This window comes from Entelurus aequoreus, linkage group LG06 (genome assembly GCF_033978785.1).
Source record: "Entelurus aequoreus isolate RoL-2023_Sb linkage group LG06, RoL_Eaeq_v1.1, whole genome shotgun sequence".
NCBI lineage: Eukaryota > Metazoa > Chordata > Actinopteri > Syngnathiformes > Syngnathidae > Entelurus > Entelurus aequoreus.
In genome coordinates this window covers 78,085,292-78,103,665 of record NC_084736.1, presented here as the reverse complement: position 1 = coordinate 78,103,665, position 18,374 = coordinate 78,085,292, and the positions used below count along the sequence as shown (strand labels likewise).

The 18,374-nt window shown below is 38.0% G+C and overlaps 1 protein-coding gene across 2 annotated transcripts in view; it reads left to right on the top strand.

The window, feature by feature from the left end:
* Positions 1-18,374, top strand: part of kat6a (K(lysine) acetyltransferase 6A) — a 107,208-nt gene that overhangs the window by 80,584 nt on the left and 8,250 nt on the right. For both annotated transcript variants that reach the window (XM_062051597.1, XM_062051596.1), the window contains exons 10-14: positions 798-939; positions 3,873-4,034; positions 8,147-8,240; positions 8,362-8,593; positions 15,241-15,433. In XM_062051597.1, coding sequence (XP_061907581.1) covers positions 798-939; positions 3,873-4,034; positions 8,147-8,240; positions 8,362-8,593; positions 15,241-15,433 — 823 coding nt within the window. The remainder of the gene's footprint in view (positions 1-797; positions 940-3,872; positions 4,035-8,146; positions 8,241-8,361; positions 8,594-15,240; positions 15,434-18,374) is intronic.

Below are 18,374 nucleotides of genomic sequence, written 5' to 3'. Positions count from 1 at the left end.
CTACGTCACAGCAGCTCAGACGAGGCACCAAGCAGTGTGGGCGGGAAGCGTTTCCACAGACGCGGAAGGAGATTTTCACAACAAAGTTCTAAAGCTTAGTGATGTATAGAATAGAATAGAAAGTACTTTATTGATCCCTGGGGGGAATTCAGCAAATATCAGATATATCAGATTTTAGGTGGGTTTATTTTGTACCCTTCGCGTTCATATTCCACTGTTTGTTGCATTTTTGTTGCGTTTCACTTGATTGTAAAATATGTCGAAATATGTTGTCAATATTCAGTGTTTTATCTTTCATAGAAAAATTTAAAATTACATTACATTTTTTAAGGCGGTCTGTCATAAAATTTTTAGCATTCAATCAGACATTATTGTGAGGTTTTGTATTAGTGTTCCTAAAAATAGATATACTGGCCCCCAGACACATTATTTTCTCTAAATGTGGCCCCCGAGTCAAAATAATTGCCCAGGCCTGCTTTACAGGATAAAAAAATTAAAATATAAAACAGTTCAAAGTAATATAAAATACAGGAAATATAAAAGCAGTACATTGTAAAATACATAAAAACACTGGACATTTACGAGACGGGACATTACAAGACACAGAACACTAATCACAGGAAGACTTTAATTCATTATCAACAATTATTATATGGACATTTTAAGTTAATTTCTATAATAAATGTAATATTTATTAATAGAATATAGATATATTGATGGATACATGCAATGGGTAATGATTATTTTAATTGAAAAATATTCACATCAATTTCACCTTGATTTTTTTGTTCTTCTAGACTACCCAAACTCTATTTGTGTGAGTTCTGCTTGCGCTACATGAAGAGCCGCAGCATCCTCTACCAACACATGAAGAAGTGCAACTGGTTCCATCCTCCTGCTAATGAGATTTACAGGAAAGAAGATGTCTCCGTGTTTGAGGTAAACCCCTGGAATTAATTGACAATCAGCATTAGAAAGGGGAATGCAACTAAATCCCCCTTATCGATTAATTGAGAAAATTAGTGATCCATTTGTCGATGTATTTTCATAGTGAATCTAGCCGGTGATGGCAAACTTCTGTTTTCGTGCCAGTGTGGTGTTCAGCGGAGTAATGCGACCTGGAGGAGGTCTGCATGATTGTAGCTCAAATTAATACAGATGGCATGTTAATGTTCTTGGAGAACTCTGTAAATGTAATCCATCAGCAGTTTCCAAAATCAGTCCATTTTAGTTGATTATTATGCCCGTACTTAATCAGCATTTTAAAGGATGATGGATGACCTTGCTATAGAAAGACACACCACTATCAGCATTATTAGGTCTTTCAACATCTTTGCTTTTTATTCTGTCCTGCTTAAGGTAATTAATCCTCTGCCTGCGCAGATTCCAAAATGTCCAACAGCTAACCCTTGATGCATTAATCACTGTTTAGAACATCCAGGCTATATCATTTGCACCATGACAGATATACGTAAACTGTGACTATACCATGGCTACTTACATACACAAGTAATTACATCTAAATCTCTTTTAGTGCCACTAATCTCCATTAAGACTTGTGCTTTTAATACATTTGTTCTGATAATACATGATACCAATGTGCATGATATGGCCCTATAGTAGGGGTGTAACGGAACGTGTATTTGTATTGAATTATTTCGGTACGGGGGTTCCGGTTCGGTTCGGAGGTGTACCGAACGAGTTTCCACACGGACATTATAAGTAGCGTAACGCACGTTGTGTAAACAATGCACACCGAGGCACAACACACGGCATGCTAGCAGCTAACGGGCTATGATAGACTGGCCATACGTCCTCTTTTCACCGGACATGTCCTCTTTTGCGGGGCTGTCAGGGCGGAGTTTCTTAAATGCCTCAAATGTCCGGCATTTTGAGTTAGGGTTGCGTGTATTTTCAACGTACGTTCAGGGTTAAGAAAGGGTTAAAAACAAAACAAATTGTGCGCGCAGCAGCATTGGTGAGGGAGGGGCAGAGATTTATCAGATTTAATTTTTTATTATCTATAGCAGGAGTGTCAAAAGTGTGCCCCGGAGGCCAATTGCGGCCCACAGCTAATGTTTTAAAGGCCCAAGGCACATTCTAAAAATACTATTAAGATAAACAAAAACATAACAAAAGTGAAATAAAAAAGCTTAAAGGTTAAATGTAATTTAGAAAAAGTTGCAATGTTGACTAATAAAACAAAGCTGTTTTTTTTTTTCTTTCAAACTGTCATTGCTCAAAACATAATATTGAATCAAAATCAATGTTATTATGAATTATTGACCTATCCAAGGTTCCCATTACTTCACATCAAATATTCCACTCAGAAAAATATTTTTGGTGGAAGATTTTGCAAATTTGGTAAATAAATAACCCCAAAATTTATATTTTGTTTTCTTACTGTACCGAAAATGAACCGAACCGTGACCTCTGAACCGAGGTACGTACCGAACCGAAATTTGTGTGTACCGTTACACCCCTACCCTATAGTATTATATTTTGGGTTTTGTTATACCCCAATATATAATAATTTGATGAAAATGTTATTAGCATGTATTCTATTGACTTAATTTAACAATGTGGTGTTTTAAAGTATTTCTGATTCTGATTTATGTACCGTATTTCCTTGAATAGCCGCAGGGGCGCTAATTAATTTAAAACCTCCTGTCACTCCGGCGTTTACCCGGAAGCCTGCGGAATGGCCGTGCATGCGCTAATTATTTTAAAACCTCTTCTCACTCCGGTTTTTACCAAAAGGAATGCGGTAAATTTAGGCGTGCGCTTTGAGTGTGATGTAAGCATACCATCATGAAAAGCACATTTAATTAAAAAAAACGTTATTATGGTCTTACCTGTACTTATAAATGGAGTCCATTTGCAGCTCCTTCTGACCAAAAGCATCGATAACTTGTTTATAGAAGTCTTCCTTATTTTCTTTCTTCAGTTTTAAAAGTCTCTCTGTCTCGATGGAGATATTCCTTTAATTATTACCTCCTGCTTCGATTGAAAGTCCAGTTTAGAAAACTGTTTTATTTTAGATACCGGTATGTAATCCTCCATGTTAAAAGTTCAGGCGAGAGGGAAAAAGAAAAAAATCTGTTGCTGCGTGTTGTCACTTCTTCTGCAGTACCGGAAGTCGCAAGAAGGATCACTAGCGCCCTCTACCACCAGGAGGCGGGAGTCATTTAATGACTCATACCGTATTTGACACACGCAGCTACGGTATATTAATAAAACATAGCTGCTTACTGTTCTTTTTAGCATACCGTACCGGTATTCAATAGCTCGGACCTTAAATCCTAGTGAATAACTCTTTATCTTTTTTCCTTTGTGCGATTGCAAACTACTGAAATCAGCTTCCTCCATTTTGAAAATGAGGACAGGTAAACCGTCACTCGTGACGTAACGAATTTGACCCGGCGGAAGTTCTAGACATATGCTAAATATTTTGCGAAACGAGTTTGACCCGGCGAAAATTATGGACATGCGATAATAAAATTAATATTTTGCGAAACGAATTTGATCCGGCGTTAATAATGAACCGGCGATAAGGCCAAGCATGCGTTAATTATTTTGAGAAACGAGTTTCACCCGGCAGTAATTCTAGACATGCGAATACTATATTACATGCGCCAATTCAAGGAAATACGGTAAGTCATGTTGCAAATTGTTCATGCAGTATATTTGCGTGAATAACTCTGCAAGCCACATTGTCCACATATGTATTTCTTTTATTCCTATCCAAGAGTGTATATGGACAAACTCAACCAAGTCTATAAAGGTTTTTCTTGATTTCTCCACTCTCCCTTATCCCTCAGTCAGTCATTTTGCTGTACTCATATCAGTTCTTTTATTAACCATTTTGAAAGGTTGATGGGAACGTGAGCACAATCTACTGCCAGAACCTGTGCCTGTTAGCCAAGCTGTTCCTCGACCACAAGACCCTCTACTACGACGTCGAGCCCTTCCTGTTTTATGTCCTCACCCAGAACGACAGCAAAGGTTGCCACCTTGTTGGCTATTTTTCCAAGGTATCAATCAATCAATTCCTTTATTGTCATTGTCATACTAACACACAAGTCATACAGGTCAACGAGATTTTGTTTGAGCTCTGTCTAGCGGCATAGAAACTACTTTAATGTGCGGGTTGACCATAGTTTTCATTAGCATTGTAAAGAAGATCGCGATAAAAGGGAACAGTCAGATGTCTGAAGAGTGTTACGTCAATGTTGCAGTAATTATTGAGGTGGTGAAGAGTGAGGTATTAAGATGGATGGGGGCAGTAAAGGGGCAGGCTGTTCATTTAGCAGTCTCACAGCCTGGGGATACAGACTGTGAGACATTCTGGTGGTCCTGGCGCGAATCAATCTATACCTTCTTCCAAATGGTAGCAGGTTATGACTTTCCTTTCAGTCCATTTTGTAAGGTCCACACTGTCAGTTTCGTCGTAATTTATTCTGCTGCCACTGTGATTTAAAACTAAAGCTGGGCGATAAGGCTTGTAAATATCATCCTGTGTTGAGTGTGTCAGGGTAGTGTTGCTGCTAAAGGTGAAAGAAGGGCTCAGGTAAATAACTGTTGGAGTGCTTTCACTAAAACATGAGCGCAGGATTGCTTATGAGTGTCGACAAATAGCGACCTTTCATTTCTTTTTAACACACATTTAGCTTAATCACTGCATGAGTCGGACATGCATGTTGCAGGCAGCAGCGCAACCTGATCTGCAATCAGCGGAAGCAACATCAGTTAAAAGTTAGAAACAGCTCTAAGTTTGCTTAATTCAGGGGTGTCAAACTTGTTTTCATTGAGGGCCACATCGCAGTTATGTCTGCCCCGATAAGGGCCACTTGTAAATATATGATTAAAAAAAAAAGGATTTGGCTCATGATATTGCATTATTGCCTAAGCATTTGATTATTTGCTTTTTTACGTTCGCTTAAAAAAAACAAAATAGATTTTAGTGTAAAGAAAATTGCTCAGTTGCCAGAATTTCATCAAAAGTTGCAGTGTTTTTTACGGCATATTACTGTAAATGGAATGGAAAAACAGTACCACTCTTTTAAAGTCAAATCTAGAGTTGTTGATTTTATAGTGTATCACTGTAAACACAATCAGTACCAAAAAAAAAAATGTTTTACTGTTAAGTCTACTGTCAATTTTACACTGCACAATTTGATAAATTGATTTGAAATCATAAGTACAAGCTGATATTCAAGTACTTATTTTAATTTTTTTTTAAAGATAACATTTTATTTCATTATTAGATAATATTAAATGTTAAAATATATGTATATAAAGATAAGCATGCTGTCCATGTGTTTTTGAATATCAAACTGAAAAGATTAAATACATTTAGTAAGAAAAAAAATTCTTTATTAAAGCATATTATTACCATTTTGCGGGCCTTTTAAAATGATGTCTTGAGTTTTTACACCTGTGGCTTAATTACTCATTCACCTTTTGAAATATTAAAATATCATATAGATGACCATTTTATATTGATTTAATTTCAGAAAAAAAAATTGTCTCAAAATACAAAGCCTTAAAATATAACCCCCATTTTAGTATTTTTAAAGGACAATTTTTTTCGTAGTGGAATTTTGGGCTGCTGTTTTCCAAAGTCACAGAAAAAAACATTTGGAAACTCTTCCTTGTTTGCAGCTAGATTGTTGGTGTGAGCATGTCACTAGCGATGCACTTTGAACCTAATTGTGCTCGCTCATAAACTCGCATTATTTAATAAAATACAGTGGAAGGCGTTTGTCAGTCTCATTTAGTTGTGGGGGAAATAATCGATTTTTAGATGCATCGCAATTCGGAAATGGACGATTATAAAGTCGATTAGTAAACGTCAGTAATCGATAATCGATTTATTTATTGTAAATCAAGTAATGCAGACAGTTCTAAAGTGTGTCTGACTGCAGCAAGTCACTTCACTGAGAGCTCGGACCAGCTCCTTTATTTTAGGGCACTTACGTTCCAGTTTTGAACACATTTCCATTAATTTAATAAATGTGGGAATTAGTTTAACTGTTTCTTATTGCGAATGCAGTTTTTTTAAAGTTGCAAGTGATAAACGCTTATTTAGTGAAACGAAAAGAAATGTAAAACTGCATCAATATACATAAATTAACCTTTTAAGGCCCAAGCTGTTTGTTTACATGCTTTTTTTATTTCTCTTTGCTATTTGGGCATATTGGACCCTAATTAGAATAAAAACTAAAAATCATCTTTTGATATGATGTACTTAGTCCATAAGTACACGAATGTGTACTTCATGTGTAGTGACATGTTAATTTATATTTTTACACTTTTTTTTCCAAATTCCATTGTATGTTATACTCTTCTGACACCACCAGATGGCAGCATAAGTGTCCATATGTCTGCATAAGACCCCAATTCAGTAGTGTACACAATTTTGGAAATAAGAGCTAAAAGGTGCTGTCCACGCATGTGGCCACTAAGGTCTTTAGAGGTTAAAGATGCATCAATAATTGTTTAATCGAAGCGTAGCTCCTGAATTGTAATTATAGTCGAATTGTGAGGTGCCCAAAGATTCCCACCTCTAGTTTTGTTTGTCAACCACCTGATAGTGTTCTTCTTATTAATGAAAAGTCCTGATTTAAGTCGACAGAATAGAGAAAAGGATGTCAATATACTGCTGTAGGTTAAAAAATCCTTTCTCATTATGTCTCATCTCAAAGTACGGTAAATGTGTAAGCAATGGCTATTGTCGCCAATCACTTGAGTCTACTAATAAGGGTGTCTGATTTCTCAAATAGTTCATTTTCTTGTATTTTCGTACCGACATATGAAGTTCCAGTGTCCATGCAAGCGCTCTAATGGTCATTCAGCGAGTGCTTCCTGTACACTGGGGGGCGCTTACTTCCTTTTAGAGCGGATAAATGTATTGCTTTTGCGATTGACCTGTGACATCACACCAAAACTAAGCATCGTGGCTCCTTACTGCTGTAATATTGGCAAAGATTACAAGTATTACGGCTGAGCTAATGTTAAATAGCAAACAGCATCAAGAAATTATCTAAATATAAAGTTTAGCAGGTCCAAAGCGAAGAAAGACTGACAGGAGAAGGATGTTTTGAAATTAATTTTTAGACAGAATCATGGAAACACACTTTTCAAATGTCTCAGAGTTCATTTAAAAGACTCTGTGGATTGATGGAAGGAGTTTTAAATCCAAAGGAAAAGACTTTGCAATACTGTTCCAGAAGAGGGTTGCTATTGTTCTGGACAAGCTTGCCAGTTGTGTGGAATACAGAGTTATTGCTAATCAGTTTGGATTGCACAAATGCTGCTTGAAGAGGTTTATGTACTCTTTCTTCTTTGCCTTGTAATATACAGTACCTGCTTCATTCTGTTCCATCTCACTCGTATTTGTTCTGCAGTCAGTTGTTCTGAAGTCAGCATTCTCCCTTTCCTTTGCTACCTTCTTAAATAAATCTTAGTTCCTTTTTTTTCTCTCCCATCGTTGCACTTCAAAATGTTTCATTCTTTTGATTTGGGAAGCAAACAAACAGTCTCTTCTTCATTCCAGTTGTTGCTTATGTTTTCATTGAATGGTATCTGCTTCGGGGTTGTATCTGGCATGTTGAGACTGCGGCATGCGCGATACGAATGGTCCTCTCCGGCAGCACACACCCACTTGAGAGATCTGGTTTCCAATTGCATAATTGAGGTGTGTTAGTCCGGTTTCTCAAAAGCCAAACATGATCAGGTTAAGGTGTTTCCATGGGTTGTAGGATGCTTCTTTAGAGCCAAACTATTTGAAATATCTGTGCATGGAAACGTAGTCACTGTAAGTAAGAGCTCAACCATAATATGGACTATTTTTATATTGTGTGGAACAAAGTTTGTGCACATTCAAACACTTTTGCAGATCCTGGTACACTTTTAAATACATGTATAAATGCTGGATTTTTGTATCATACTCCCCTGTTGCCCATTTGCGGAGTCATTATTTGCAGGTGTATCTACTTAAATGCCAGCACTCTGCCAACCAGAGCAGTTAGTGAGTTTATGCATTACCTTTAACACCCAGCTGTCTTCTCTTAGGCCTGCTCCGTAATGTGGCCATTATTATTCGCTAATGGTCGTAAACATGTCTTTTCTTCCCCTTTTTAAGGAGAAGCACTGCCAACAGAAGTACAACGTATCATGCATCATGATTCTTCCACAGTACCAGCGAAGGGGCTATGGGCGCTTTCTTATTGATTTCAGTAAGAGTCACAAACACAAAACAATAAATTGACACTAAAGTTAAAAGTAGTACTTTGTGTGAATTATAAAAACGTTACATTCTTCTCATTGTGTTTGTATTTGTTTCCCACGTCCTTGCAGGCTACCTGCTATCTAAACGCGAAGGCCAGCCTGGATCACCAGAAAAGCCTCTGTCAGACCTCGGTAGGCTGTCCTACATGGCCTATTGGCGCAGCGAGGTCCTGGAATGCCTCGATAGGGTCCGTGACCGGCAGATCACCATTAGACAGCTCAGCAAACTGACAGGGATCTGCCCGCAGGATATCACCACAACCCTGCACAGCCTCAACATGCTTGAGCAACGAGAAGACAGGTCAGTGCATAGAATGCCCAAGTACCGTCTTTTTCGGACTATAAGGCGCACTTAAAATCCTTTTTTTCCCTCAAAACTTGACAGTGCGCCTTATAATCCGGTGCGCCTAATGTACGGAACAATTTTGGTTGTGCTTACCGACCTCGAAGCTATTTTATTTGGTACATGGTGAAATGATAAGTGTGACCAGTAGATGGCAGTCACACATGAGATATATACGTGTAGACTGCAATATGACTCAAGTAAACAACACTAACATTTTGTATGTTCCATTGAAAATATAGAACATTACACACGGCGCTCAAAAATCTATCAAAATGTTTTAGTACGAATTTGGTAAGCTATGAAGCCACACCGCTTGATGGATTGTACTGTGCTTCAACATACGAGTATTATTATGGTGTGTGTATAAGGTAAGACATTATCTGGCGTTTTATTTCGCAATATTATGCAAAAGCAACTTTTCTTACCTTGTGGTACCTGCTGATCTGTATTTGGGATCTGCATAAGTCCTGGAAATTTGCGTGCGTCCGCCTTTGTAGCCCGTGGCGACACCGTTGTCGATCAGTTTATTCTTTTTCTCTATCTTCTTGTTATGGGACATTCATCCTCCGCTGTTGCCATTTCTAATATAAAGTAGTGTAAAGTTCTTACTTATATCTGTCAGTGAACTCACCATGAAAGGGCTAAAACATACCGGTGTAGTGAGTTTACATTATTCACCCAAGGAACTTTAGTTATTAGAGAGTTCCGGTCGGACGGTTTTTCACGGGACACATTTCGGGTGTTGTTATCGCACTAGTGAGCCACGGATGAAGAGATGCTGCTCCGTTATTGATTGAAGTAAAGTCTGAAGGTCATTAAAACAGTTAGCTCCATCTTTTGACACTTCTTCCACTCCCGTCCTTGCACGCTACACCGCTACAACAAAGATGGCGGGGAGAAGACGCTGTCGAAGGTGAGCCACGTAAATAAGACCGCCCACAAAACGGCGCATCCGGAAGCGACTGTCAGAAAGCGGCCTGTAGATGATGTGTAAAACATCATCTATGCAACATTTTGACCAAAGAACCAGCATTACATGTTATGTAGACCACAAGGAATTCTTTTCAGTTTAGAAAACAAATAAAATATAATGACCCCTTTAATGCGGCTTATAATCCGGTGCGCCTTATGTATGAAAAAAAGACTTGAATAGACCCGCTCATCAACAGTGCGCCTTATAATCCGGTGCGCCCCATGGTCCGGAAAATACGGTACATACTTTTGCACTTAACATAGTAGTAGTAGTAGTAGAACCGTATTTTTCGGAGTATATGTCGCTCCGTAGTATAAATTGCACCGGCCGAAAATGCATAATAAAGAAGGAAAAAAAACATGTATAAGTCGCATTATTTTGGGGAAATTTATTTGATAAAAGCCAACACCAAGAATAGACATTTGAAAGGCAATTTAAAATAAATAAAGAATAGTGAACAACAGGCTGAATAAGTGTACGTTATATGAGGCATAAATAACCAACTGAGAACGTGCCTGGTATGTTAACGTAACATATTATGGTAAGAGTCATTCAAATAACTATAACATATAGAACATGCTATACGTTTACCAAACAATCTGTCACTCCTAATCGCTAAATCCCATGAAATCTTATACGTCTAGTCTCTTACGTGAATGAGCTCAATAATAATATTTGATATTTTACGGTAATGTGTTAATAATTTCACACATAAGTCGCTCCTGAGTATAAGTCGCACCCCCGGCCAAACTATGAAAAAAAACTGCGACTTATAGTCCGAAAAATACGGTAGTAGTAGCACCGTATTTTTCGGAGTATAAGTCGCACCTGCCGAAAATGCATAATAAAGAAGGAAAAAAAACATATATAAGTCGCACTGGAGTATAAGTCGCATTTTTTGGGGAAATTTATTTGATAAAACCCAACACCAAGAATAGACATTTGAAAGGCAATTTAAAATAAATAAAGAATAGTGAACAACAGGCTGAATAAGTGTACGTTATATGAGGCATAAATAACCAACTGAGAACGTGCCTGGTATGTTAACGTAACATATTATGGTAAGAGTCATTCAAATAACTATAACATATAGAACATGCTATAGGTTTACCAAACAATCTGTCACTCCTAATCGCTAAATCCCATGAAATCTTATACGTCTAGTCTCTTACGTGAATGAGCTAAATAATAATATTTGATATTTTACGGTAATGTGTTAATAATTTCACACATAAGTCGCTCCTGAGTATAAGTCGCACCCCCGGCCAAACTATGAAAAAAACTGGGACTTATAGTCCGAAAAATACGGTAGTAGTAGTACTGTATTTTTGGGAGTATAAGTTGCACCGGAGTATAAGTCGCACCTGCTGAAAATGCATAATAAAGAAGGAAAAAAACATGTATAAGTCGCACTGGAGTATAAGTCGCATTATTTTGGGGAAATTTATTTGATAAAACCCAACACCAAGAATAGACATTTGAAAGGCAATTTAAAAGAAATAAAGAATAGTGAACAACAGGCTGAATAAGTGTACGTTGTATGAGGCATAAATAACCAACTGAGAACGTGCCTGGTATGTTAACGTAACATATTATGGTAAGAGTCATTCAAATAACTATAACATATAGAACATGCTATACGTTTACCAAACAATCTGTCACTCCTAATTGCTAAATCCCATGAAATCTTATACGACTAGTCTCTTACGTGAATGAGCTAAATAATAATATTTGATATTTTACGGTAATGTGTTAATAATTTCACACATAAGTCGCTCCTGAGTATAAGTCGCACCCCCGGCCAAACTATGAAAAAAAACTGCGACTTATAGTCAGAAAAATACAGTAGTAGTAGTAGTCATTTTATTTCAAACCCAGGGGGATCCATATCCCAGAAGAAAAAAACATACGATAAAACCCAAATAAAAGAAATACAAGCAGAAATAATATAAATAAAAACTTGTATAAGAAATAAATAAATACATAAAAAACACTGCACAATATTCAATGTCCAGCATACAGGCTTACCCGCCAATGGTTCCACAGACCGGATGAAAATCTGACAGAACTGCGTGTCGGGTTAGTCAGACTATTAGTTACATGGTTGTCTGACTCAGCTGCCCTACACATGAACTGTACATGAGATGACGTAAAGTGGGTGGGGGACCCCAATACTGACAAACATTGAAGCTGTGAAGCTCTTAGAAGCAGTCTCATGCTGTCATTGTAAGCCACTGTGAGCTTCTTAATACAGATGGGCAGTATAAAGTGGTGTGCAATATGCTTTCAAAAGTGTGATCTTCACAGAAACTGAGCACATTCTGAACTTTCGACACAGCATGTTTGCTTGAGTATATAACTTCCGTCGCTGTCTATAAATATCTTTGTCATCAGACAGGTCATTGGTAATAATATGTCCCAGATATTTCATTTTACAACAACACTAAGTACAGAACCAGATAGAGAGAAGTCAGGAAAGGCTGACTGTCTGTCTTCTCTACTTCTAACTATCATGATCTTGCTCTTTAAAATCACTACCATACTGTGTGCATATTTTCAGAAGCTGTTGAAGACCAGCACTATCAGGCTAAAAATTACCAAATCAATAACGGAGCAGCGTCTTCTCATTTGTGGCTCAATAATGCAACATTAACGCCGGAAATGTGTCCCGTGAAAAACCGTCCGACCGGAACCCTCTAATAACTAAAGTTCCGTGGGTGAATTAGGTAAACCCACTACAGTTTTTAGCGCTTTGATATCTAGTCTACTGACAGATAGAAGTAAGAACTTTACACTACTTTACCGTATTTCCTTGAATAGCCACAGGGGCGCTAATTAATTTAAAACCTCCTGTCACTCCGGCGTTTACCGGAAGCCTGCAGGATGGCCGTGCATGCTGTAATTATTTTAAAACCTCTTCTCACTCCGGCGTTTACCAAAAGGAATGCGGTAAATTTAGGCGTGCGCTTTGAGTGTGATGTAAGCATACCATCATGAAAAGCACATTTAATAAAAAAAAACGTTATTATGGTCTTACCTGTACTTATAAATGGAGTCCATTTGCAGCTCCTTCTGACCAAAAGCATCGATAACTTGTTTATAAAAGTCTTCCTTATTTTCTTTCTTCAGTTTTAAAAGTCTCTCTGTCTCGATGGAGATATTCCTTTAATTATTACCTCCTGCTTCGATTGAAAGTCCAGTTTAGAAAACTGTTTTATTTTAGATACCGGTATGTAATCCTCCATGTTAAAAGTTCAGGCGAGAGGAAAAAAAAAAAAATATGTTGCTGCGTGTTGTCACTTCTTCTGCAGTACCGGAAGTCGCAAGAAGGATCACTAGCGCCCTCTACCACCAGGAGGCGGGAGTCATTTAATGACTCATACCGTATTTGACACACGCAGCTACGGTATATTAATAAAACATAGCTGCTTACTGTTCTTTTTAGCATACCGTACCGGTATTCAATAGCTTGGACCTTAAATCCTACTGAATAGCTCTTTATCTTTTTTCCTTTGTGCGATTGCAAACTACTGAAAGCAGCTTCCTCCATTTTGAAAATGAGGACAGGTAAATCGTCACTCGTGACGTAACGAATTTGACCCGGCGGAAGTTCTAGACATATGCTAAATATTTTGCGAAACGAGTTTGACCCGGCGAAAATTATAGACATGCGATAATAAAATTAATATTTTGCGAAACGAATTTGATCCGGCGTTAATAATGAACCGGCGATAAGGCCAAGCATGCGTTAATTATTTTGAGAAACGAGTTTGACCCGGCAGTAATTCTAGACGTGCGAATACTATATTCCCTGCGCCAATTCAAGGAAATACGGTATATTAGAAATGGCAACAGTGGAAGATGAATGTCCCATAAGAAGATAGAGAAAAATAAGAAGCTTATGACCACACAATTGCGGACTCGTGCACATTTTCAGGACTTGTGCAGATCCCAAATACACATCAGCAGGTACCAGAAGGTAAGAAAATTTGGTTTTGCATAATATTGCGAAACAAAACACACACCATAATAATACTCATATGTTTAATGCGCAGACAATCCATCAAGCGGTGCGGCTTCATAGCTTGCCGAAGCCGTACTAAAAACATTTTGATAGATTTTTGAGCTACGTGTGAAATGTTCTATATTCTCAATCGAACATTTAAAGTTTTGGTGTTGTTAACTGCCATCTACTGGTCACACTTATCATTACACCATGTACCAAATACAATTGCTTTGAGGTCAGTAAGCACACCCAGAAGTACGCCGTACATTAGGCGCACTGGGTTATAAAGAGCACTGTCGAGTTTTGAGAAAATGAAAGTATTTTAAGTGCGCCTTATAGTCCGAAAAATACGGTAACTTTACGTCATTGTAAGAGTAACTATAGTTACTTAGCAAAGAATTATTATTTTTCATTTATTTTATACGTTCGATAACATATTTAACGTCAACATTGTGTATATTAACTGATTTAAGAAGAAAAACACTATGTGCAGTATTTTAGAGCATTTGGCACTTATCTGAACTCAATAGATTTGCAGTGTGCCATATGATATGCATAGAAATAAAATATTCCGTATAGTAACAACATTAAATATTGAAACTAAAAAAACAATTGCGATACCATCCATCCATCCATTTTCTACCGCTTGTCCTGTTCGGGGTCGCGGGGGGTGCTGGAGCTTATCTCAGCTGCATTCGGGCGATATCAAAAATGTAATTTGACAGGGAATGCCAACAATTAAGGGTCGCTCCACCCAGTGCAGTGTTTCCCATAAACTGCCAAGATACCTGTGGCGGTGGGGGCGTGGCTATGGGCGTGGTCACCATGACATCATCGAGTAATTTGCATAATTTACTACAATGATATGATTTCCTCTAAAAAGGCTAAAAAAATGTATACTTACTAATTAATAATAACAGTTTTGTTTTAAACGTCCCACCATCCATCCATTTTACAATATAATTACAACACTTTATGTACATATTTATATACAGATTTGAACAATAAGTTATTCACTGAAATATATGTATTAATTGTGGTTCTTACAAAAAATATATCTTATAAAATATAAAAGCTAAAATGTCTCTTAAAGCTCTGCCCCTTTAATTAGTGCATACTAAATAATTTAACTTTAGCCTACTACTACAACCATATTATTTACCAGCAACATAAAGTGAAACAGAAGCAGAGGTGTCCTGCCACAGTCAGTAACAAATAAACAGAAAACAGTAGTGGTCAAATACAAATAAGGCAACAAGAGAAGTATCCTACACTTCTCTTTTGTAAAGTAAATCTGAACAGCCTATATGGGCATCTACATCAACTATATGATTTGCCTGAAGAGCTGGACAGGAACAAAAAAAAAAAAAAAAAATACAATTTTTTATTTGTGGCGGACGTAATTATTTCGTGGCGGGCCGCCACAAATAAATGAATGTGTGGGAAACACTGCAGTGTGTGTATCTTTGACGAAGGTAGTGACAGACTTAAGTGGAGGGTGAGAATGGGTGCAGGGGTGGGGGACACAAGGTGTCCTCAGAAAAATACATTGGAAAGTTGGCATTACAATGTAATATGATGAACACGCATATAGATTTGTGATGATCTTATTTGCTGTGTTAGGACGGTCCTGGTGCGACGAGAGAAGCTGGTGTCAAACCACATGGCTCGTCTCAAGGCTCGACCTCGACAGCTCGAGGTCGACCCCGAGTGTCTCCGCTGGACTCCTGTAATCGTAACGAATACCGTGGTTTCTGATGGTGATGAAGATGAGGATGAGGATGACGAAGAACAGAGGGAAGATGACCGCGAGGAGGTAATGTATTTTTTATTTTATTTTATTTTTTTACATTTGTTTATTGGGTTTTAAGTCACACCATTGACAGGAACAGTTAAACTCATTAAATGCCCCACCACCCCCACCCCCAACAAGTAACAAAAAAAACATCCATCCATTTTCTACCGCTTGTCCCTCTCGGGTTCATGGGGGGTGCTGGAGTCTATCCCAGCTGCACTCGGGCGAAAGGACAAGTCGCCACCTCATCACAGGGCCAACACAGATAGACAACATTCACACTCACACTACGTTAAAAGTTAAAGTACCAATGATTGTCACACACACACTAAGTGTGGCAAAATTATTCTCTGCATTTGACCCATCACCCTTAAACACCCTGGGAGGTGAGGGAAGCAGTGGGCAGCAGCGATGGCTGCGCCCGGGAATAATTTTTGGTGATTTAACCCCCAATTCCAACCTTTGATGCTGTAGATACACTGCGATTAAGTCTAAGTTCATTGTGTTCTTCATGGTGTTTTTTAAACCACACTCATTTTTTCCTCCCAATTTTTAACTAACATGAGGTGTTTTGTCGAGAGGATTATTTGTGATGTTTACATTTTCAGAATGTGCTTGTTCTATTTTGGGCCGAAGTAAAACAAAGAAAACAATTTGAAATTGCCTTAGTTGTATTTTTAAGCTATTATGCCATGATTTTACCCGTCCGGCCCACGTGGGAATAGATTTTCCTCCATGCGGCCCTTGAGTTAAAATGACTTTGAAACGCCTGACTTAAATGATTCAGTTCAATCTTTTCGCCAGTGACCACAGGCAAAGTGTTAACAATTTCGGTCCTATAGCTCAGTGGTCCCCAATCACCGGTCCGTGACGCAATTGCTACCGGGCCGTACAGAAACATTAAGTGCCAGCAACTTGAGGGTTCCAGGTTCGGTCCCCGCTTCTGCCAACCTAGTCACTGCCGTTGTGTCCTTGGGCAAGACACTTTACCCACCTGCTCCCAGTGCCACCCACACTGGTTTAAATGTAACTTAGATATTGGGTTTCACTATGTAAAAGCGCTTTGAGTCACTAGAGAAAAGTGCTATATAAATATAATTCACTTCACTTCACTTCTCCAACTTACCGTAACTTTCGTCTGTCCCACTAAACACACCAATAAGCTTGTTTATAGATGTATATTACAACTCCTGACAGGAAGTTGCCATTTGTTATAGTAAATGAATGCACATTAATGAACATATACAATTTTAATGTGTCAGGTTGTAGCCAAAGGCTAATTTTCATCTGCAGGGTCATTGTGTATAGCAGGGGTTCTTAACCTGTTTGAACTCAGGACCTACACTACAGGGGGACCCGGACCCCACTCCAGTATTAACACTGAATTAGTAATCTTACTCTTGATTTTGATCATATTAAATAAAATAAAATATCTGACCTACTTACAGTTCCCTACCTTGTAAAATTATATAAAAGCATGTGTTAATCACAAAGATTAATTTATTAACTTGACAAATAAACCTTACGCTTAGGTCAGACTGATTAGACAAAATACATTTACATACAATATACATTATGTTCTGATAAAATAAATTAATAATAAGTATGTTTTTTAACTAAACTGTCAATAAAATTAAAGTGCAAATGAAAATACCACTTTAGTCATAATTTTTGCGCTTTAGAAATTTCTCTATGAATTTCAGTCTGGTTGTTTTATATCAGACCTGGGCATTCTGCGGCCCGCGGGCCACATCCGGCCCTTTGTGCGTCCCTATCCGGCCCGCGTGAGGCCAATCATCAATAAATTTTAAAAAGTATCTATCTCGAGTGTGCAATACAACGGTGCTGCTTTTGTTTTGAAAAGCGTTATTTGTATTACTTCCGTGGGGATGTATGCGTGTTCGTGATTGTGAGTGAATGTGAACAGCGGCAATCACATATTACAAAATAAAGTTAAAAAAACATCTATGTTGTGCGTTTATTATTAATGTTAATTTATTTATATTAATCATGGAATGCTGTTACTAGAGAAAGTTACAGGAATGCACACTTCATCTTATGCTTACATTTCATTGTGCAACATGAGGATGTTTAAGGGGAAGTAAATGTGATCTCTGAAAGGGGTACAAATGATTTCCAAAGCAGTGCTTTTGGTATAAAGTTAAGTTAGGTTAAATGAAAGTATTATTATTATTATTATTATTATTTATCTTATGGTATACATCAAAAATAATATTGAGCAAAATTTAATTGAAATATTGTCGATGTGGCCCTCCAGCAGTGCTCGGGTGGCTCATGCGGCCCCCGGTAAAAATGAATTGCCCACCCCTGTTTTATATTGTCATTACTGCCACAAGTGGTAGAAAAGTGTATTACAACTAATACCGCTGTGGCCTATGTAGACCACAGCTGAAAAAACACATATATTACATTCAAGGGGGCGCTCGCGGCCCAACACTGGCCCTATGGTTAAATATAATATATGCCGGCGACCATCTTTTTGCAAAGAAACACGCCCAGGGCTCCCAATATTTCAGCGTTATAGTTAGTTGAATTTTCATGCTAATTTTTTTGCTGTTTTTATCTGCCACACGTGAAAAGCCGATCCGTAAAAATAATGCACACATTAAACCGGTCCCTGGTGGAAAAAAGGTTGGGGACCCCTGCTATAGCTAACTATCCAGACATGGGCAGAGCCAAAACATACAGTATGTATGAAATTAGCTGGAGACTGTTGGCGTTGATCACAGCTTTCAGATATTCCGGCATACATCTGAGCAAGTCAAATCTTGGTTTAATAAGTACAATGTATTCGCTTGCATTGGATGCCTGGCACAAAGAGAAGAGCTATGAACTGTACTTAAAATCTCTGTCCAGCTATCTTCAGATAGTGTCACACCTAAATCCTCCTCCCAAAATTACTTGAATGAATTTAGAGTCTGAGGTTGTAGAATAAAAAAAT